Source organism: Pieris napi, chromosome 21 (assembly GCF_905475465.1).
Source record: "Pieris napi chromosome 21, ilPieNapi1.2, whole genome shotgun sequence".
In the NCBI taxonomy this organism is placed as follows: Eukaryota; Metazoa; Arthropoda; class Insecta; order Lepidoptera; family Pieridae; genus Pieris; species Pieris napi.
Window position 1 is genome coordinate 6,844,036 of NC_062254.1, and position 24,410 is coordinate 6,868,445.

At 34.0% G+C, this 24,410-nt stretch overlaps 2 protein-coding genes across 2 annotated transcripts; one reads left to right on the forward strand and one right to left on the reverse strand.

The window, feature by feature from the left end:
* Positions 1-17,820, forward strand: LOC125060148 (transcription factor E2F5). The gene is made up of 10 exons (XM_047664906.1): positions 1-591; positions 943-1,148; positions 5,077-5,240; positions 5,971-6,167; positions 7,420-7,664; positions 8,746-8,854; positions 9,494-9,599; positions 10,279-10,424; positions 11,037-11,138; positions 13,519-17,820. Exons 2-10 carry the CDS (start codon positions 945-947, stop codon positions 13,632-13,634), a joined length of 1,389 nt encoding a protein of 462 aa, XP_047520862.1. The 5' UTR covers positions 1-591; positions 943-944; the 3' UTR covers positions 13,635-17,820.
* Positions 17,770-23,012, reverse strand: LOC125060149. Its single transcript, XM_047664907.1, has 6 exons — positions 22,827-23,012; positions 19,066-19,158; positions 18,832-18,979; positions 18,643-18,721; positions 18,366-18,546; positions 17,770-18,094 (listed from the first exon to the last, which is right to left on the reverse strand). The coding sequence occupies exons 1-6, from the start codon at positions 22,915-22,917 to the stop codon at positions 17,943-17,945; spliced, it is 744 nt and encodes a 247-aa protein (XP_047520863.1). The 5' UTR covers positions 22,918-23,012; the 3' UTR covers positions 17,770-17,942.
* Positions 23,013-24,410: the final 1,398 nt, after the last annotated feature.

Genomic DNA, 24,410 nt, shown 5'->3' on the forward strand with positions numbered 1-24,410 from the left:
AAAATAAGAAACTGTTTACTATTATATTTTTGTATACATGTTTAAATTTTTCCTCTAACCAGTCTGATTCATTCTTTGTCATGCGCAAAGGGCTAAGTTATCTACAAACCGGTCGTGCAACGAAAATTAAAAAATTCGTTATTTTTTTATGGCTTCTCAAGCGAGGGGAGGAATTTAGAAAACGGCGTCTAGGGGTTGCTTGGGCTTGTACGGTCGCTTCGCGCTTGCGCGCGTAGTTCGCGCCACTGCTACGTCGCTTGCTAGCCAGATGTTCTGAAAAGCTTCCTGTCGTCGTTTGATATCTCTGCATTTTTAACTTGTTAAAATATTATAAAATGTGGACTAGGGACCTAATTTTATATCTTTTACTAGTGATTTATTAGATGTGTAAATTGATTATGTGTTTTTGTAAAGTGTGACAATTAACTGAAAGTTATCGGGCGTCTCGATATCCACGAGTTCACTCGAGAGACGAAACCAACAAAGCGGCGGACATTTTATTTTGAGTACTCGATAATGTAGCGTTTGCGTCGAAAACATTAAATGTCGTTTTATGGTTCTGTATTCGAATATCGTTCGCTTACACCTTTTGTAAGTATAATTTAAATATATTAAGTTAATTATATGAAAAAAAAACATGTTTACGCAGTACCTGGTATGCGGTTATGATTACGAATTACCGCTAGGTCGTCGATATTTTTGGTAAAATGTCGTTGAAATAATGACGTAAGCTAATTTAGACATTTGCTTGCATTTCTGGAAAATATGGAAATGTACTAGAACTTATTAGTTTTAAGAGGATTCGTGTCAGAAGAAATTTGATAAGTTGTGATTTCCGCGCGCAAGGCGCCCCTAACCTCTTCCAATTTCATTTAACTGATTACGTTTACTTAAAAAGCAGCTAAAACGTGTTGTATAATATTGATGTTATTGGGGTGACAGCGATGCCGAGGGGGGTGAAGCGAGGGCAGGCGGAGGGCGAAGCTGAGGTGGTGGTACGCGTCGGGGCGTCTCCGTCGCAGACCACGCTCCTGGATGACAGCCCGAGCCAGCCTATCAGCTATCACCTGCTAGATCATGGATATGGAGCCACGCCACAGCATCAGATACGGCGGGAGGCGCCCTCCGCACCGCCGAAGACTTCAGAAGTAAGTTTAAGCCTTAATCTTTATAATTTGGTGATTAGTTTGAGGTCATGATGGTACATGGTACAGTTTTGTGTTATGCCAGATTTCTACACTTCTGCCCATTTGTTATACTCTAATGTAAGTTGTATTCATGTCTTTTATGTTAATGAGATCATGCTCTACATATCAGCTGTTCACAGAAATATTGTTTTCACAATGATTGCTTACTGAGAGTTCTTCAGGAACAGTTTTTAAGTGATATATTTCATGTATAAACAATTTATTTGAGCATTTATTGATTAAGTTGATTATCAAAAACTTAACAAACTAATTAAGTAAGTAGTTTTAATAAGCTGTCTATAATATGCCCTTAGGTTGCTTTTCAACAAAATCAGCATTTTAAATATTATCTATATGTTGAAACATATAATGTTAATATTTAGCTTAGAAGCTTATGAAATGTTTAACTAAGGACATAATCATACATCACTTATATGCTTAGATGCAACTAGGAAAACCGAGGGCTTGTTAGACAATGTGTTTAAATGCAAGATGAACGAACATACATTTATGTTACAATTATTTATTTATCATCTCATAAGTAATGTCAACAGACAATATTTAACACATTTTAAAACAAGAAAGTGTTACTGTGATTTTGGTTATGGCAGAGTTTTTCACTTAATTTAAGATTATCTTATAGAAAACAAATCTATGTTTAGAGAGGCTGATTTGACAATTGCCAAATAAGATTAATTATAGAAATGTCTGGTTCACAACAATCTCACACAGGATATTTAAATTATATTATTGTCGACTTTACATATACCTAGTGTATATATATAGGGACAAATTAATTTTTGTAAGATGTATGATTTATTACCCGTTTTTGGACATCTTTATGGTCCTAATGTTTAGGGTCAAAGACCTAAATGAGGTCAATGGACCCAATAGTACATGTGGGGTGTATCATCTATTTGTTACATCATATGTTTAATACTTAATTTGTTGTACATATTAATATACTTTATGAACTAAACAATAAAAGTTTGTATTACTGTTCAAATTTATACATACAGAGTAAAATGCAAGATAGAATATTGTTTTTTATTTTTTTTTATAAAAAGTTGGATAAGTTTATATACATACAATACTTGAATCTTATTTAGGAGTTGCAAACAGATACCATAACTGAGCTGAACTGGAGCTGTCATATTTAAGTAATATGGAAACATTTAAATCATTTTGTGACATTTAGAAACACATTATTGAAGCTAAGTTGTTTTACAACTCAGATATTCTAGACTCTTGTTAATCTTCAAGACATAGTAGTGTTGATGTTTCTCTATTTGATCATATAATTTTCTTAATATCTGAAATCATACATGTGCTTCACTTTGTTGTAGCAGGAGGTCTGTTAAGCCAGATTAATAATAGGGAAATGAATTTGGAAGGAAGTGGTTAGTCCGTCCCTTAGATAACATGCTTGTGTTGAGTTTTAGTGACCAATCTCATGCTATATATTTTGTGTGTGAATAAACGTAAATTTTGTTAAGATTCGATAGAAATTGCATGTGGTTAAATATTTATAGTTATGGATGTTTTCCATTTTTACTTCCTTGTTGATTTGAGCCATTCGACTGTTTACTCTTATCGTAAATTTTACAGATTTTGCATAGAAGGATATACTTTTTTTAAAGTTTTACTGTATAAGAAAATATTGAAATATACAATTAATGACTCTTCAGATTTGTGGATAAAAAATCTAAGCCCTATAGGGATGGGATGATTGGTAAGAGATGGTAGGAATCATGGACATAAAGCATGTTATTGTATTCTATTCCAAAACTATTGCAATTTTCAAAATTTTAATTCAGGTGAAGTTTTCTTATATTTATTCTCTATGTCCTATAATTATAATAATCCGTTTTCCTCGATCGACTTTTGATTTCGTAAATATTGTTCATATTTTTTGAAATTATTCGAGTAATAGTGTTAAATATGTTAAGAAACACACGTTCACAATTTGTACCGAGTGGCAATCACCCGCGTGCGACGCCATGTGGCCCAAACGCCATGGGGTCACGTGGGCAGGTACCTATTTCATGCGCTCCTTTATTGCGCAATTCCACTTTTCTGTCACAGCGTAACCGTGATGGGTACTACAATTTTAGAAAACTTTCTCTATACTCCATAACTCGAACTAAAACCAGCCCTAATCGTAGAGGATGCATTATGAAATTATATCTAACAGATCAGAAGGCATTTGATTAGTAAATAGTGCAAACGAAATTTTTAATGCAAGGGTGTCGAATGATGTTTTATCTTAGATGTCACGCTTTAAACATCTGCTCTGATTTAGACGATGCACAAAGACGAGCGGAGCCGAGACCCCGCAACAGCGGCAAATTAACAATAGTCTTGTCAGTTGACTATTAATAATAACACGAGTTTTTAAGATAAGAAATTGGCATTCTTTTGCCGGAGGTCCCTTCCGAGAGCTCGGCGCTTTTGTGTTGATTCTAATTTATGTTTTGTATTGTGTACGGGTACCCTCCCCACACACTTCCTTCAAGGGGGCTTTGGCCCCGCGTTGCTTTAAGTTGAATTAGTTGCATCGGTTCATTGAAAAATGCCTCATGCATTTATCCTGTGATCTACTATTTGCAAATTATTTTACTTTATAATTTGACATACTGTTGTGATATTTAATTAAAATGGACTTAAATTATGGAGTTACGATGATTGACTCTGTGATATAGATGTGTTCTGTGTCGTGATTAGGTGTTTGTACGCTATACGTAATTGAAGAGAGGCGATTAATAATGACGTACCTGAGACCGAATATTCTTAGAGTGAGTCGTGATTTTTGTCACGTTTTGCAGTGGATGCAAGATTGGAAGAAAAATCTCATTACACCTCAATAATTACGTAATTATCTAGTTATCTGACAATACAATAGCTACTTGTTTAATGTTTGTTGCGGTCCTGCCACTATTGCGTTTAAAGATATGGCTTCATTGACGACATTGTAGTAGCTGACATATATTTTGGCAAAACTAACTATTTTACGATATAATTTTAATTTTCACATATAGAACATGTTTTGAGGGGTGGGGTGAGTGAGATAGCTATCATCGCCACTCGCTATGGTATCGACCTAAATTAAAGAATAATTTAGGTATTTTACATATTTTATGTGACTGTCTTTTGACGACATCGTTTGTACTCTGAAATTCCGTTTTGTACATGTTTGGATCAACTGTCCAGTACTTTGTGCGTGTGATAATATCAGTTACATCTCGATCCATACATAATATTTACGATTTTCTTTCTTGCAATTTTAAACATTAAAGATAACAATTACTGTCAGGTAATTGTGCGTTATTTATCGTTATGGACAACATATGTCTTCCAACATACCAGTTTAATGGTTATAGCAGGAACGAATTAATCTCACGACAAACTGGCTTCAAGTAGTTAGATACGCCTTTTGTCGAAGGAACGACAACTCTCTTATATACTTTTACCTCAGTTATTACACTACACTTATTTTATTATATTATTACGCTTATGTTTATACAGTAAGATTTGTTAGGAATATGTTGCTCTAATATAAGAATAATTATTCTTTAAATCGATTGCTTGAAACGTTTACCTAAATAATAACCAAACAAAATAAATATTTTGTCCAAATAACAATTCTACAGGGTAAATTTATACTTTCGACTATAACTTTATAGTTTCGAAACTATAACTTTATAGTTTCGTATTTATGTTAGGAACTAAAAGATGATGATTACAAGTCGTGTGTTAAGAACAGTAGAACTATTTTTGTACCTACATCATTTATACTTGATGAATGAAACTTATCTAAGCAGTTCCCCGTTTTCGTGAGACATTTATATAGTTTTACTTCCAAAGTTTTAAAGTAACGAATAATTGGCAGACGGTGAAACGGAGACTCAACCTTAGCGAAAGCAGTTCAGGAAGTCAGGGGCATGTGGTGCCCATGAAGGCGGACTTCAAGACACCCAAACAGAAACGAGTGAAGGTCCTCACGCCGTATAGTCGCCCGTCCAGTTCTATGAAAAAATACACAGAACGCTCCAGGTACAAATTTATTGATACAGGTAATTTTGGGTTCGCGATTTTTTGCTTATCATTCCATCTCATTTTGTTTTCTCTGAATGGGTTCGAATGCAATTTATGTTCCGGAAGTTTAGAGATTTAGTGTGCCCGATGACAGTATTTATTAATTCATTCGTTATTGTTAAATATGTTTGGTGTGGTAATAGCAATGGTATTAATAGGTTTTGGAAAAACGCATTTTTGCATTAAAATGTCTTTATTCGTACAATCACTATTTCATGTATTTTATTGTGAAAGACCCTAAGGTCGTTTCGAATAAGTAGCGAGGCCGTTGATAATGCTAATAATATACATATCGCAATTTCGTTGTTTTGCCCAATTAAAAATAAGTAAGATTATTAATTAGCGGGCCAAGTAAACACCAGTATTTTTGGAAGAAGACATTGTAGCAATTTTGTTTCTCTCTGGTTCAAAATCTGGTATTTTTTGTTCTAAATAATAGCGCCAAAACCCTCGCCAGATTTTACAATAAAATAATAGTCAATATCCTGTTGATCTAATTATTTAATGTCAAATCCTGACATCTTTAGTGAAAAAGCCATATCACGAGTTTACGACATACATACTAGGTACATATCTATGGTGGTTGAAGATTCATTAATAAACAGAAATTTGTGCAGTTTCTTAAATGTGCAAATATTTGTAATAAAACTTGAATAACGTTATTCAATTGGTCTGTGGTTTGTTCCAGGTTTGACACATCATTAGGTTTATTAACAAAAAAGTTCGTAGCTCTGCTCAAGTCATCGCCTAACGGAGTTTTAGATCTGAACGTTGCGGCGGAATACCTCTCGGTACAAAAACGTCGTATCTACGATATAACAAATGTGCTCGAGGGCATTGGGATTTTAGAAAAAAGATCGAAAAACAATATACAATGGAAATGCGGTGAGTGGTTTCAACCCCTTGCAAAGGGAATTGCCGACCGTTAGACTACCTGGCTGAAATGTTCCCAGTATTATTTCATTATACACACATTACCATAGTAACCGATTTATCTTTGCTAGAAATTAAATACCTGAGACGGGTATGAGGTTGCCATGTTAGCTAATAATAAACCCAATTTAATTCCATACTATACAAATTACATATCAAATGGGTGTTAGTTTTGTTTTTCTTAGTCTAGGTTAGTTATTGTTATTTCTATTACTTCGTGTTCTACACTAAAAGGCCTCCTCCTGAACTTTCCATTTGGATCTGTGTTCCCACGTGACATTTTCCTGGAGGTCCCCTCGGAGTCTTCTGTTGGCTTCTGCGATCCTTCTTTTATTTATTTATTTATTACAAAAATACATACATTATCCTTACAGACTATGTCAAGACGATAATGTCGAGAACATTAAATAAAATATAATAAAGTACATATATAATATTAAACACATAATATACACAATATCGCTACTGGGAATTCACTCTGGGAACATACAAATATGTCGATAGTGTCGGAGACAGGATTCAGTAATCGCAACGTCTTTGATAACGGGGATCTGTGCAACAGACTGTTCCTTGCCCTTGGTATCGCAAATAACCTAGGCCTTCGCTGTCGTACATATCCCATTGGTACAAAGAAACCCAGTTCTTGTAGTACACTTGGGTTGCACAGTGCACACTACACCTCTCAAGAATTTCAGTACGTAGTGGGCCAACTGTACGGAGTAGAAATGGCAGAACGTCCTGAATAAACTTAAACGCTGACCAGCAATACAGCATTGTTAAATGTGTGGAATTTTTTCAAAATATTATATGTTGACTTTTAAATATTATTGTGATGAGTGTAGAGGATAAATTTGCAATCCTGATTGAAGGACACTATCCCTATTGTTGCTAGTAGTAATAAAAGCTGAAAAGCTCCTGCAAAATGTAATTAATAATAGATTAAACACTCCCACAGTTATGAGTAGCCATTATTGCAGCAATATGTTGCATAATAACAAGATTTTATTATGAGCTACCGGGGACACGTTACAAAACAACAAAAAAGTAAGGGTATAGTGTAGTGACTCCAGTGGCAAGAAACAAATAGATACAATACTCTGAGTTGTGCCAAGTGTTGTGGCGTGTTCCTGTTTTAAGCCAACATTAATATAGGCATTTTAATAATAGCCTTGTATTTTAATTTAAAAAATGTATTTCCTATTAGGTATAGGCGCAGAAGGGTTAGGCGAAGAAAACCGCGTGCGTCGATTGCGACGGCAAGTGGACGCTCTTGGTGTGAGAGAAGCGCGGGTGTGTCGAGCGTTGGCAGTGGCCGACCACGCCCTCAACCGTCTATCGGAGGAGCATGGCCAAAGGGCGTATATAACGTACGCGGACCTCCGCTCTATACGCGAGTTTAAGAATCAAACCGTTATACCTATAAAGGCGCCGGCGGATAGCAAGCTTAATGTGAGTTTATTTATCCTCAAATATGATTTATATTTTAATACATAAAATGGCTAAACATTGTGAAAGTGGAAAATTTGAAGTAACTTAGATCATAAAAGCAGTAAGTGCTTAAGTTGGAATAATTACTTGCTTTATCATTAATAATGACATATTATCGTTATTTAGAGTGGGTATGGCACTTTAGGGAGTTGTACTTTAATACAAGTGTCTTGATTGAGACATTTGATGATTCAATAAATTTCTTAAATTATAAAAGCAATAACATTTCTAAAACATGCCATAAATCTTCTAATATGATTTTGGTATCAGATTTATATTACTACCTATAGAATATTATCTCTATAAATAGACTGTCATGCATACTAGATTTTAGAGAAAAGACTAGCGATTTGGATAAAGTTAAAATTATATTTCCCAAAAAGGTATAAAAGGTAGATCTACTTTCTGTAAAGTGTCAAATCGCTGTAGAAAGCATGATTACTGCCTTAAATTGATTATCATGTCAGTTATCAAATATGCATTAAAATTAATGATGATTACATATTATGATACATACGAATAAAGCGGTGTTGCGTTAAAACCCAATAAAGATTAGAGTTTTTACTTTAAACAATGTTGCATCATCTTAAATCATCTTACCCTAAGATGATTTGAGATGATAAACAGAGATGATAACTGGGGGTAGATCTAAAAAATTAATCCGGTAAGGGAGCGTTCAAGTATTACGTCACGCAATTTTTGGAGATTATTGACGTTCGACGCGCCATAACGTTTTTCTGTACTCAACTATAGTAAAACGTTTCGTGACCACCTAGTGACTGAAGTGACTGAAGTGAAGTACTGGAAAGTCGATAATAATATTAACAATAACGCGTGATTCAATCCCCGCCCCGCATCGTAACGTATTACAAAAAGAGTTTGAGAGAGGGCGGCCCCCCCCAAAATCGTTACGTAATACTTGAACGCTCCCTAAACAGAAAATGCCTTTTATCTTACATGCCCTGTTTTTTTATTAACCAATAAAGTTGGCTAAATGAGTTATAGTATTACCATTATAGTATTAACATTAACATAATTTCAGGTCCCTCATCCGGATGAGGAGAATGGCTACTCCATCCACCTGAAGTCCTATTCTGGAGAGATTGAGGTGTACCTCTGTTCCAAGGAGCGGTCTTCATCGTCATCCCCGGGTGAGTTTAGTAACAAGTTACTGTTATTGTTAGTTTCAGAGTACTGAAAATAGAAAATAAATTTTATTGCCTTGCCTTAACAGAGAAAAAATCTAGAAACGACTGCGCATCTTGGGCAGTAAAATCAGTAGTTATTGATACTGGTTGTTAGAAGTCGGTCTACTGTACTATTAAATACATTTTACAGAATTAGGCCTTGCCGATGAATCTGAAAAAATATGCTACTATGGAGGCAGCTCAGTTATGTTGGAAAAAAAGAATTAGTAGAACTCTCTAGTTATGAGATGAGCAGTGTTGGCCTAGTGGCTTCAGCGTGCGACTCTCATACCTGAGGTCGTAGGTTCGATCCCCGGCTGTGCACCAATGGACTTTCTTTCTATGTGCGCATTTAACATTTGCTCGAACGGTGAAGGAAAACATCGTGAAGAAACCGACATGTCTAACAAAAAGTCGTCGGCGTGTGTGGAGGCTGATCACCTACTTGCCTATTAGATTCAAAAAATGATCATGAAACAGATTCAGAAATCTGAGGCCAAGACCTAAAGAGGTTGTAGGGCCACTGATTTATTTTTATAGAACTCTCTAGGTATATATATTCTGTTGGTACATAGATTATTAATAAATTATTTTTGACAACAGTAATACTACCAGCGGACCCGTTACTTGAGGATAACAAGGCGTTACTCGCGCCCCTCGTCGCCCAAATGCAAGCGATGCCTTCAAGCTCTATAAGCGCTAGTTTTACGTAAGTATATTCATAAATATTTCACAATTTTAGTTATAATTTAATATATATGTAGTAAATTATTGATTTAAAATAAATGTATGTTTTTGTAACAAAGCAGCCATTGTATAATAAATGTTAATCTTTATTTATTAATGGACTACACTTTATCGTTACGGTTACCCAATCCAATACCAATGAAAATGAAATGAAATGTATAAAATAATAATAATAATAATATTTAGTTATTCATCTATCAATACGCAAAACTTAAATACCTATAATTACAATGCTTAATTAATAAGACAGTGAATAAGTTTTGCCACATTAATTGGCAAACTAATCACTAATTGATTAGTCACAAAGATTTCTAGATTTAGACATACTATATGTAAATGTAAAATTTAACTTAGTTTTAAATTAAATTAATAAAAATCTTATCTAGAATGCATAGACTGTATATCGTGGAATTAAAACGATTTTTTTTATTATAGCTAATATTAATAAAAACTTCATAGTAATGGGGTCTTTGTATTATTTGAGGTTCTACTGTCCAGATCACATAATTTAGGAAATTATTAGTTTCTGCATGGTCAAGCCATTTTGTAATTTTGCTTTGGGTACTTTTGGTGATATTTACTATTGATCAAGGCTGACTCAAATTCGCCTAAGCTCTGCTTTAAAATTGTTATTTTTTTAGAACTCCAATTAAGCGTGAGCCGGACAGCGACGATGATCAGGCGTGCATGTCCCGCAGCCTTCCCGTACAATCGCCCTGCGTCACGGATCCCACTCTCCCATTGCATTCGAGGGCGTATACGACGACTGTCGATCTGCCTGCTGATCGTGAGTATAATAAACTAGAAATATTAACAGTTTTGATACTTTAAATGCGTAGTTACAGGATTTGCACGTTTTTTCGTTATTTTAGAATCGTAATTTTTTATTATAGGAATTAAAAGACTAATTAATAACTAAACTAGAATTAATAATTATACATTTTAAGAATTTTTTTATTTAAATCTTTGACGGATAAAAAACAAACATAATTTATAACGTCAGTTTTTTTTCTTTTTTTTTATTATTATTATTATTTTTTTTTTTATTAATTTAATTTATCATATACATCTCAAATAGAAAGTAGTTGGTGTGGTGGAAACACAAACTGGACACAGTTATTTTAACATTCTATTTTACTTAATTAATTAGTTTTGAAATGTACATTTTCTTATACCTAAAATATACCGAATAGGTTTGTAGCAGAAGAAACTGCATTGTTTAATGTATGTGTTAACCGAATAAAAAAAAAACAAAAAAGATATATGTATAAATATTGAAGTTAAAATTAAACTTTAGAAACATGACAGGCATTACCTAGTTTTCTTTAGAAAATTACGCAGAGTTAACTTACCGGCAAATAAACACGAATTTCCACTGACTTTAAGTGAATAATTGCAGATTCCGGAGCCCGAGGCAGATTGCGAAACGCTTTGATCTCAGACAGCGACTTCGCCCCTATGTTAGGTGGAGGACGGCAATTGCTTCACAATGAAGAGACGGGTAAGCTTATCCATTTTAATTATGTAAAATATAACGACGGATGGTTCTAATAATCGATTCCATAATTCGGGTTCACCGGTGAAGGAATACACTCGCACCTAACAAAACCATAATATGTTTAATAAAGGAGCCTAGTGCTTATTTTGTTTATTATATTTCATTTAATTGTAAACCTTTTAATACTAGTTTATTTAATAGAATTTGTTTGTGGAAAAAAGGGTGCGTGTACTTATGTACGCGCGTAAGAAGTTTTACTTCTTTGGCATTATTAAAAATAGCAATTAATTACAATTAAAAATCAAAGACTGGAAAAGAATTCATTATAGTCAATAAAGTTCAGTTTACATTTGAAAAATTAAATATTTATTATTTATTCTCTTACATTAAGTGTATCATAAATTCTATTATTATTCGAATGTTTTTTTTAAATTATGGCCAATGCCGTAGCATCTACCGTGGGCAACTTCATTCTGTTAATTTTGTGTCACGGTGCACGCGCATCGTAAAATTTCACTCTCATCAATTTTTCATAACGCGCCTAAAGAAGTATAACTTCAAAAATTGTACTCTGGAATTTCTTTGGAGTTTCCAATTTGGTTTAATATTATATCAGGAACCTAAACTATATTCTAATTATTTTTTTAATGTAAAATTAAGTCTTGTTTTTATGCAATTTGCTATGATAAATGTTATATAGTATTTTTAATTACCATGTGCATTATACAAAAAATTGTAATAACTCAGCTTTGAGGGTATTGGCTTTAGTAAAATAGCAGCTTTGGTGACCTATGGGTTAACCAGAGTTGCCATTTTCTACGGATTCTATGGTCGTATAGGTCACACATTAAACCTGGCATAGTAAAGGGCTTAAGCTAAGCTTAAAGGATGGAGGGCAGAAGAATGGTCGTTTCGTAGCTAGCACTCGGCCTGTGACTTGTGTTGCATTCACATCACAGTCAGAGTTCTAGCTACGCGGCGTCCGAAACGGCGAATTTTTCACATTCTCATCGTGTAAGTCCATTTTCTGCTTAATTGCGTGCGCACATCATCAAAATTAAACTAAAATTTCCTACAGTGGATTGGATATATCGATATCAGATATGCTAAAATATAACCTCTACATGTAATATTCGAATGATGAAATCGCCAATCAAACACTGTGTTCTAATTTTATATCTATTAAAATAGATCTAGAAGTTTGTTTTAAAAACAACTTCAAAAATAAATGTCGTCGACTATTTTTGATTATGTTCGCACTAAAAATAACATTGGTTCTCACATGCTTCCCACTCATTATGTCATCAGTCATTGGGCCTTCAAAAGCTTAGTAATGCATAACAAAAAAGAGTTTTCTAAAGTAGTTTCAATGATTCTTTTTTTATCTTATTAAAGATAAAAAAATGCAGTGTTTTCAGATTTATTAATCACTTAATAACTTTTTTGTTGTGTGTTACATCTGTGACTCTTTGTTTATATCTATGAATAACCAATTTTTGTGTTTACATGTGTAATATAAAAGGAAATGTTTTTGCTATTAATCGATAAAAATTCTGGCTTTATTACTGTTTCAATGTTGTTATTACAATGCAGTTACTTAAATTTAAAATATTTTACTTGTTACTAAAATAAATTAAAATTGTTTAAATCGAAGCATTCAGCTTGTCTAGTTAATAGATATGGCTAAGTTTCAAAAGCAGTCCTACAGTCGTGTACGTGCGTATATCGTACGTAAGCGTTTCGCTGTACTTACTACGTATAGGCAAAAAACAGATTTTGTTGTGTTTGTGATATGAATGTGCAATACTAAAATAATATAATTTAATAGTCTAATAATTGCTTGCTACAATATACTGTGGTGTTAGCGTAAGTTGTACATAGCCGTGGGTTGGAGCCGGGGCTTGTTGTGAGCTGTATCCCGTGAGGCTGCAGTTTTTCTTGTAGCACCATGGGATTCAGCTCAAGCACTCCCCACTAACATCATCTACTAATACCGCATTCCATCGATAACCAGCGCATCTAACCGTACCAGTATGTGTTTTTGTGTGTACCTGTTATAACACTAAAGCTTTCTATCAAAGTTGTGATCGCAGTGTGAATTCTAAACATGTATGAAACAGACAGCTGAACAGGACAGTTTAATATTTATTGTATATGGTGTATTTTTTGTATTCTAGGTCTAAACTACGAGACTACAGTTCTTATATTTATCTTACATCTAAATATGCAATCAAACATTTTACGGTTTTTATGTAAAAAAATTAAAACTACGTGAATTCAATAAATTGTGATACTATATTTTATTTTGCAATTGTTTTCAACAAGATTACAGATCAGAACATATTACGATACCATTATTGATGTAGTCGTCGTAACATTTCAGAGCCGATGGAGTTGGAGCCATTCCTGGCCTTGGAGCCGCCGATGTCGGCGACAGATTACGGCTTCTGTCTCGATCACGACGAAGGTCTCTCGGAGCTGTTTGACTTTGAATTCTAGGCCCTTTCGAAGACACAATCCCCGATCTATCTTCGAGACCTGACACTTTGTATGCAAAAATCACTTTCAGCTCTCGAAGCTGGATTATGGCTTGAGTCACGAAACGGGCGGTGTTTGTGTCACGTGTAAATATTGAACTATTTTTACCCGGATCGACGAAAAAGTTTCTACTTTTTTACCATTGTAATTTACGGGATAGTTGTGAACTCTTGGAGTACCTCAATCAGAATCAACGAGTGTTTGCGGTTCGAATGGGAATGTAAACGCGCGGTCGTTTGTCGCACGTGGAGCAATAATTTCGAGCTATTACGGAAGGAGGTCAAAGCCAATAGTCAAAAGATGAAATCAATTTATTCCAAGTATTGATAAACCGCTCAATGGCGATTATTCTAAACTCAACTTTTATAATTTTTATTTTTCTAAAATATGTAAATAAAATTATATGTTTTTTTTGTAATGTTTAAGTTTGCTCTGTTAACAATATGTGTATTGGTGGAATACATATCTGCGCTAATATTCAAATCGTTCGACCTTTTTCTTAAAGTTCTTCTTTAAAACATCTTCCGATAGCGCTTCTGTATTCAATATAGTTACCCACTTTCGATATTTTCAATTGTAGATGTGGGACAAAATCTACATATTGAAGTCGCTATTGGAAGTTATAGAGTACCGCCGCAGGTCAAGTGTCCGTGTAGATGAGGCCACGAGCGTGTACGTTCCCTTCCGCGGCCGCACTGTACATAGTCTCGCTCAAATCGGCCGCGGCATGTACATATAAAGTAATGAACGGTGATATCTTAGCGGCCTTCGAATTTTACTTGTAAAGCTAGAATAGGACCCGTCAATGCTACGTTTGTTTCCATGATATGGGACGCACCCGTTGCACGTAATACGCTCGAGACGTGCGACTTTCATTTCATAACAGAATTTATCTTCGACTGACTTACAGAAAGAATACTTAGGGTAAGATTGAGAGTCGAGAATTATGTACTCACGTATGCCAAAATCTAAGTCTCACTTACCGATTAGTCAAATTGGACTTAAAATATGGGAGTCGTACTTGGGACTAAGCTTTGATTCTGAATCTCACCCTTAGTCGTATATGTAGGTATTTATTAATTGATTTTTGTTTTTTTTTTAATTCAAAAATAGGCATTTGATGCTAGAATATGTGAGTAAAGGGTCTATTTTGGTATGACATGTAAATATGACGGGTCGTTAAGTTTAAATACAAAAGTATATTGAGCCCAATAAAAAACTATTCGTAATCTCGCAACAGGTGCGTCTCACTTCAAAATATAAGCCACACGCGACTATTGTTTGCCAAATATTTAGTTAACATTTCGGTTATGTTAAGCTTCACGTTTAGTTGTCACTGTAAATACGGGCGGGGCGGGGTCGTCGCATAGTTTATTATTTCAAGTATCATTTGTAGTACAAAATGTAAAAAACTGAAACCGTCTCGTAATGTTAGTGCATTCGACATTGTTGCGAATATAAGGTTTATTTTGTCTGTTTGTCCCTCACAAAAGAGAAAAGCAAAATAAGCTTATGAGTTCTTCAGTATTAATGTTTGTAGTAATTGTTGAATATAGCAGTTATTATACCTTCATAATCAATGCAGCGATATAGCGTCAAGGTACGTGAAATGAAGTTTTTATTTTTATAATATTAGGGTTGATGTTTAGGATTCCCTAAAGCTAAAGAAAGTATAAGCGCTACTCAAGCAGATAAACAAACAAAATTTGATTTATTATGGCTCTATTGAAATCTTCCGGTCTTATATTCGCAACGTTGTTATCGTGCGACGCCCTCACTCCGATTAGTGTACAGCACAAAATTGTAAAAACTTATAAATAAGTGCATATCAAAATAAAATATTTTAGCGTTAAATGCACGTGCGTATGTTGAATGGGTGAAGGCGATCATGGGACCTGTGCCGCTATTCTGTTACTTCCAATAGCGATTGTGATACCGAAGTTGTTAATGCAATTGAATTATCAAAACTCTAGTATGATGTCGCAAATTTGGAATTGCGCTGTCCAAGAGTTAAAGAGGATAGCAATCGTTATGGCTGTTGGGATTAACAGAGTAGCGGCGCTGCTGGTAATTGAACTTTTAGCTATCTCTAAGCTCGCTATGTTAAGCCATGAAGTCTTGTTTGTGGGTATACGAATTCTGATGAACAAATACTATTAAATAAATAGATATTGCTATATAGACTTAAAAAGGTCATTGAAACCGAAATTGGAGACTAACTAACATTTGGGATAAGACGCGTTGTTATTTGCGTTAAATACGTATTGTATTTAGAGAGAACATCAGAATTACTTTCATTAAAAAAAACTGAGAAATGTTGGCTTTGCATAGCAATCTTTGGTGATGAAAAAGGTTGTTTTATTTTCCCTTCAGAGAGGACTAAATATTGCTAGGCCTTATAAGTTGACGTCGAACGAAAATCGTATTTCGCGATATATATTTGTAAGGGCAAGAAAATTCGCTTCGAAGTCAACAATAAGCCGCCTGTAAGAGATTTCGTTAGATTTTGTTGCGATGTTACGTTTTGGTTCCGAGTCCCGCCAGACACTTTGTTAAATCGTTTGTCTTCATTAATAACTAATTAAATAAGTAATGAATTTCCACTATTGTATATTTTCCTTAAATTAGTTTAAAATTCATTAATTTTATTTATGAAAAATTCGAATTGTAATAGCAAAGATTTCGTTTAGATTTTATTGTTGTTTTAAAATATTAAGTGATCGAGTAATGGTGAGGTCACGTATGCGATTTATTATACTTTTAATTTTTAATTTTGTTGAGGAGTTGGGAGATATTATTTTATCGTAGGATTTTTGCAAATCGTTTGTGACACATATTCAGGGGCCAACGATACGAAAAAGGAAGTACAAATTAATTTTTTTTTGTATTCTAATACTATCTAATTGGTATCACATTGTATTATTTATTACTTTCACTGTCTTCTGTTGATTTGGATTATTTTTGATCAGTCGGAGCAGAAATATTAAAGAAATTGATCAAATATGCGCCACAATGTTATGAGGATCAATTAGAAAAAAAAATTATAATATAAAAAACTTTCAAAGCCTAAAAGTCAATCAAATTTAAGAGCTGCTGAAATTTGTCTTCGAAATCTCTTTTTCTGTAGCTTTTAAATTTGAATGACCTGCTGACTTTGAGAAAAATAGCTTCGTCTCGATTGAGAAAAAGTAACATATAAAACGCACATAATCAGTTAACAATTGGAAAATACTGATATAATTTTGTATAGAAAGAAGTCTTGGAATATAAATAGAGCCATACGAGTTCTACGTACATTCAAGTACTTCAAATAGTGATTGGTTCCGTATAGCTCGAACGCGCACCTATGAACCATTGAATCAAAACTTTGATTTTGAAGTGGTTAATATTGAGATTAGTATATTTCGAACGATATGTTTGGAGGCAAATTTTGAATTGTCTGTTGATGCACTTATGTGCGAACCTGTGCCTGGTTGTAAAACCGATTGTCAAGGACCTCATACGTTACGCTTATCTAGGATGTATAAACAGTTCATTGAACTTTCCGTCTGCAATTAACTGGCAGAGAATAAACAAAACAACGATTTCTTGTGAGAAATGCGTCGTGTTGACGTTCCACAGGGTCCTAATGTACATTCGATTTGATAGTAACTGTTTGTTCTAGATGATTACTAGCAATTATTTCTATGGTTTAAATGTAAACATAGGCGTGCGCGCATTGTCGAATTGAGAATGAACAGTTATTATACAAGTCGTTAGTTTGTAACAGTTCGATTTTGTTTACGTCTGACGCGGGATTATCAATTTGTATAGTTTTGTTCACTGTCACAATGTGTACTTATTTCTACTTCCAAAAAGCCTATCAAATGGTATTTAGTTAACTCGCTTAGTGATGAAAATTTTTGGATGGTATGTTTTTGTGTATAATTTTATCTGGTTTATAAATGGTGCAATGTTATACTGTATTTATGGAGTGCTTGTGAGATGTGTCGTGAGACTGATCCGGTCGGTTTTTGTGTTGGAAGACTGAGGTTGATTATTCCAGTATCAAACGTGCGAGTTATTTGTTGATTGAATTTAAATATAAAGTCATATATATAGTTAGGTTATATTTTTTAATAAATATAATATTGAGATATGTAATATACTAATGTTTTTTATTTCCTAAACAATATTTAACAACTAAAGACTTACAACCCTAAGGTTTCTTGACATTTTGTTGGGCCAATCCCTTAGGATACCTACACTAAAAATTTGGTCTGACAAAGGTCAGTCCCGGATGAAGGCCTCTATAGGGAAATCTTTGAAGGACGTACTCCAGATGTCTGTAAACGCAGTGCTGACTAAGTCGTTAATGAGCGGCCTTATTACCGCGAATCCTGGTTTCCAAGATGCATTTATAATACGATCCAAAACACCCTCTGTAAAGACAATTTATTTTAAAGCCATGCAATTGGTAGAATATTAACCTCTGTAGGAAAATTTACTTGAAATGTAACAAATACTTATTTAGTTCTAAATTTAAGAAAACAAATTTTTATTACCTCATATTGCCAAGATAATTAATTCAAATCGAAAAAATTGCACTTTGCATTTCCTACCACCCATTTTTATATACAAAGAACTTTTATCTAGAATCATAGGGAAGAAAGATAACGATTGGAGTCTGCAGAACTTAGACAACATTCTTACCCATTATACTCCGGCCTTGCAGCAGGTTGCCGACATGAATGTCCATATCGCCAATATGATCGATCTCAACGTGTACATCTACGCCGCTTCCATTTCGTTTGATTCTCGTTGTCTGAGAGTAATCACGTAGAGTTAAGTTCCAGTGACCAGTACGGAGTACTCCAAGACCGAAGGCATCTCCCTAAAAATGGAGGTTTGTTATGGGTTTCTACAAAGTATATAATTAGGTTTTATTAAGCAGTATAAGGGTGAAGCTGAAAAATGTGGTGAGACTCACCTTAAATTCGTAATCACCTTCCAATGATTTTTCAGGAAAATATTGAGAATAAATTATTCTCTGATTGTCCCAATCTGTCCTATAAAATATGACATTAAAATTGAACTTAAGTGGACAATTTAAACAGGATATAAACATATTAAGTATTTAAGTTAACGCCAATTTTATATCATGAATATATGTACTAACTTGTATTTTGTGACGGTAGATTGCGACCAACCACGTTCAAAGACATTTTTTAATTTAAGCGTATACCCCATACCACCCACAGTTCGAACTTGCTTTACCTCACGCGCGAAATGAGGATCAAACGACGCAACACCCATATCTGGTATACCTAAAATACCATACCATACAAATAGATTAATGCCATGCGGTTAGTGTTGGAGATTTACTGCTAAGCAAGTTTATCCTCATGTTTACCTCTCTTAAAATATGGCTTTAGTTTATTTAAGGCTCGTTTGACGCATCCATCGAACTCTGGCGATTTCTTCTTGCATGTTGCAAATATTTTTTCTGTAAAAAAAACATCGAATCTTTACTTTGAAGCGTCATAACATACTTTTATTTTCTGGTCGTACATTCATATTATGTATAATATAAACTATTTATATGATATAATTAAATAAAACTACCAGGTTTAGTTCAATATTAAACATCAAATATCGTAAGATGTTATTAAAATGCATTATGATAATTAATAACATAGACCTCAATACGAGGGTCCATAAAACAATCCATAATGCATTTAATTAGTTTATCTTCAAGGCTAGTAATATTTCACAAGCGGTTAGAGAATATGTTGCGTCAACTTAACGACTTGTTGTCTATCCAAACGTAATATGTGTACGCTACATAGTAATATATTTCGACTTAGCCTTCCTTTTTTTAACCGATTAATAAAAGAGTAGGTTTTAAATTAGAATCGAATTCAATCATAGTCGATCGAGGGATTCCTATTCCCTTTCGAATTTCCTATTCCAAGGGATGTAGTAGATAGATGGCGTAAATTGTTCCAATGCGCATTTTTAATTTCTCTGCATAGTGAAGTTATGTTGTATTTTGTATTATTAGTAAATAATAACGACATGTTCTTAGTTAGTTTTATTTAATTTCCAAAAAAGTTTAAAAGTATGAAAATAGAATAATATAGAATCTAAGTTCTACGTCGTAATCGGTTAGCGATTTCAATATATATATTAAACGGACATTGTATGAAGCTGGATTAGGATAGCATTTCAAAATTTTAGATATTATCTATGGTGATCGCTTACTAAATTCATTTCATCACTTGTTACTTGTTAGTGTGGCTGTGCTCAGCCTTCACCTTTCTCATATCTTGAGAAATCTCTCGAATTAAAATGAGTAAATTTTGTAACAGTGAGGTAAACAGAATCCTTCATGCGTCTAAACTTGAAACTCCGCTTAGAAATAACTTAATAACGTATGTTGTATGTAAGAGAGTATTATTATGTATTTATCTTCGATGTTCATTGAAACGATTAACTGTCAGCGTTTATCTAAATCACTGTAACATTTGATTATTATATAATTTATTTTTTATCATAAAATTCTTCTTAAAAACTACCAGATTATTATTTTCCATGAAAAGTAGCCGAAATGTGTCTCCTGTCTTATTTCGCAGTTACGGGACTACCAAAGATTATTTTATTTACTGGACTCTAAATGCAAATCACATTTAATAAAGACCTGGCTGACGGCTGATGTATGATAATGACACTATACATATATTACGTTTATAACTTTTAAACATTTTATATACTGAAATTCAAAAAGGAATAAAAATATTTAGTGACGAACAGTGTAATACTAAAAACATTCGTATTTTGACATTATGATTATGGCAGCACTTTCTTTTGCAATATAATGATATGATAAAACGTCGCTCATGAAAGTGAACTTATCGTATAGTGTAAGTCCGGAAATAAACTTCAATCAGTGTAGTATTTCTCGTCGTAATATATTACGTAAAGTCCCGCAGTTCCCCAGTTAAAGGGCACACCTTTTGCGTCTGTCACTCAGTAAAAGTAAATCTTAATAGGCGGATCTGCTGTGCCTTCCCAACCTTTTTTTTCCAAATTCGTGTGTCTGAAGTATGTTCCGAGACGTTTAGGATAATATTATATTTCATTTATTGGGAGTGTAACTCAGCAGTTAGCGTCACTAAATTCTAGGGTCATATTTCTTTTCAGAGCGAAGAATATGAAAAAGTTGATGGCAGGTATCACACAAGGCTACATGGGCGCTATATGGATCTTGGCCTCATATTGCATCCGTTTCTTTGATTATTTTTTATTTCCAGTCAATGCATAGCCGTGGATCGAACCGACGACCTCAGGGATTTGATTCACGCGCCGAAGCTTTTACGTACTTGCCTATAAACAATAATAATAATCTAAGAAACAGGTACAGTTTTTCTAGATATTTGAGGCCTAGACTAAGGGCTATAGTGGCACTGTTTTTATAGCCTATACTAATATTTTACCTAATTATACACTAGGTAATAACACTGCAATAAATTTGTTTAAAGATAGAATAATGCAAATGTTTTTAATAAGCACAGCCACCACGAGTCAATGCGAACTGTGATTGTAAATATTAGCTTACATTGACTTGTATTTTGTTGCGTATAACATTGACATTAATAGGTATTTGTTTTGCCAGATTATTTCACAAGCTCGGAAGGCGTACTCAGTTGTTCAAAAGAAATTAAGAGTTAAGTTATTTATTAAACAATAAATTAAATGATCATTCCGGATTTAATTCATTTTATATTATTTTTCGCATTTTATTTATAAATTAATAATTAGCATTATAACAATCTAATCGGACGTTAAAATATCTTTACTATGCTTCTTTAAATTAGTCTCGTTAATAAAAAAATTCATTCCATATCAGGCATCCCATCATCCAATTTGTCCCTCCTTTTAAAAGAACGCGTTTTGGCTAATAAACGTGACGAGCACGTATTTTATTGTATATTGTATTTTATTTTCATTTTCATAATTATTTTGTTTTGAGAATGTAATATTTGGTACAAAATGCGAAACTGTTGTTTTGAGTTGGACGGTACCAGCCATGATCACGTACTTGCCTTTGATGATATATCTGTCACCATAAAATTGTAAACACCGTTAGATTGTAATCTATCTCGCGAGATTGTAAACTGTCGAAAGATTGTGAACCTCAACGAACTGCTTACAATTTAACGTATTATTATTCGGTAGTTATATGAAATGGTTGGGAAGTAAAATTAATCTGAAATTGACCAAAGAAGTTTGAATGATAACTAAGTTAGTGTAGTACAATCTACCGAATAATAATACGTTAAATTGTAAGCAGTACGCTGAGGTTCACAATCTTTCGACAGTTTATAATCTCGCGAGATAGATTACAATCTAACGGTGTTTACAATTTTACGTTAACATATCGATCGAAGCAGATTCAAGGTTGTATCTGCCTCATACTTTTTCAGGGCTTACGACTTAACTATCAAATAGGGTAAGTAGTAGTAAATTTTGTTAGAAATAAGTACGTAAGATACTTGCGACGAGTGAAACGAACAAAATATTTTAAGTAGATTGAATAAATTAAGCTCTTTAATAATATGAGATTAACGTTAACATTACAAAATGGCCTTATTTGCCAAAAAATTAATTCTTGAATGTTACTTATGTAATGACTTTGCGACCTACATTTGATCTTTCACTGAGTCGAGTATCATTTAATGTTACTTCATATAAATACTATCGAAAATTCCGATGTCTGATAATAATTGTGTATTGTACAATTGTGTGTTAATAAGTTCAGAGTTAATTGAGTTCCTTCTTTTGTACATTGAAGAAATATATTTCTCAAAGAGATTAAATTTCGACGACAATTTTTTTGTAATACATAATATGTATTGTATTAAACAATTATGTTTTATAACCCTTAATTTTATTTAAGAGTTAAATAACATTTAATGCTGCTGTATAGTTCTTTCAGTTTAAAAAAAAATATAATTAACGAGGTTGCTTAAAAGTCTTAACTAAAATAATAATTTTTGCACTAACGTGATTAATATTTTTTTTATATTTTTCTTTTAAAAAGCAAGGGATGTTTTAAGTGTGTTGTGGTTTTCAAATAAAATACTGTAGAAATAACATTATAATAACACTTACGTATTTCAATTTCTTCCTTTCCTGATAGTGTGACTTGAGATAAACTTAACACTACAGCACTAACACTCAATAGGTATTGTAAAGAATACATTTTATATTTTTACGTAGCTTTGGGCACGTAGATGTTTGAGCAACTGTTTTGAATGCAGTCTCACTTGTCACTTGCTGAGGTGTGCGAAAGTATCCCTACCGTTGTATTGCAAAACATTGTAACCTCTGTGAGAGAATAAAACGGGGATTACATTTATATTTTTTTTAAAGGAGCCTACGGGTCGCCCAAAAGGGGCAGTCATCATAGCCCATGGACACTTTAATCGGTGCGTTTCCGGCTTTTGAGGGAGGAGTAAACTCTTTTTTTAAACAATTGGAGGTCGTATCTCCCAGGAGTCGAAGTGGACCGCGGAAGACTTCCAGCCTGATGGCGATACGGATACGGATGAAATCTGGAGTTAATACGGCGTACGGTGATAAACCGAGGCAGGAGGGATCAACCCAAACAACTCTTCAGAACATTTTTTTCATATTACACTTTTTAGAATACCCATAGAGACACAACGTCTCTGCCTAGTGCCAATCAATAATACATTGGAGATAATATGAACGTTATTTGTTTTATGTAAAAAGTACTTGCAACTAAACGTTTTCATTACGAAACGTAAAACGTTTCAACGCCTGATGCTTTTTAATATCCACCTCAATTATATCGGTGGAAACCTTTCAAGTTCGTTACACAAACTAACCAAACTAAAATTTGGTTCACAGAGGAAGGATTTAATTTTAAAAAAAAATTGTTTATGAATTGGAAATCAAAGAAATAATAATAAATAGCGTCAACTTTCAAAGGAACTGAGATGATCCTCTTTGTAAATCTGAATTCCAAAAATAATTAGGTTACACTTCAATTACAGACCACGCAAGGTAGGTGGCAATGGGGAATAGGGAAGTCGGTCATTGGCTTAATGCTTATCTTATCCATCGCCAAACACTGGCACCCTTTTGGACCCTGAATCACGTCGCATTACAATCAGCCTTAGCTAAGGAGTGCCCATATGTACTCCCCATAAGTGTTCGATTGGCTTTAAAGTAAGTAGTCGTGGACACCATGGCCTCCATTGCCAAAAGAGTGCAGGTCGTTTTCTCGCCACACCGCTCTCTTGCCTCCGTCAATGTTCCAGCCAATTTGTAGCCAACAGGCATCGCTGGCAAGCTAAGAGACGAAGGCCGGATAGAATGTCATTGATCCCTTGGTGGATGGGACGGGATTTGCTATGGGATGCTACTTGTGTGGACCCGTTAGCTCCGTCTCACCTCCCTCGGACAAGCAAAAAGCTGGCGCGGCCGCAGAGCAGGCGGAAAATAATGAACGGCTTAATAAGAGTCTTTCCTCCAACTTTGACCACAACATTCACAGGCGCTAATTAAAGATTTAAGTTGGCGCCTGGTAGATAGTAGCGGTGACTCCAGAGCTGGTGCTTTCCTCGTAATACAGCGAGGAAATACTGCCACCAAGATCAAACGTTTTAAATTTCTTTTAACTATTATTATTATGTAGATTAAGAAAATTGTAAATATCGTATATTTGTA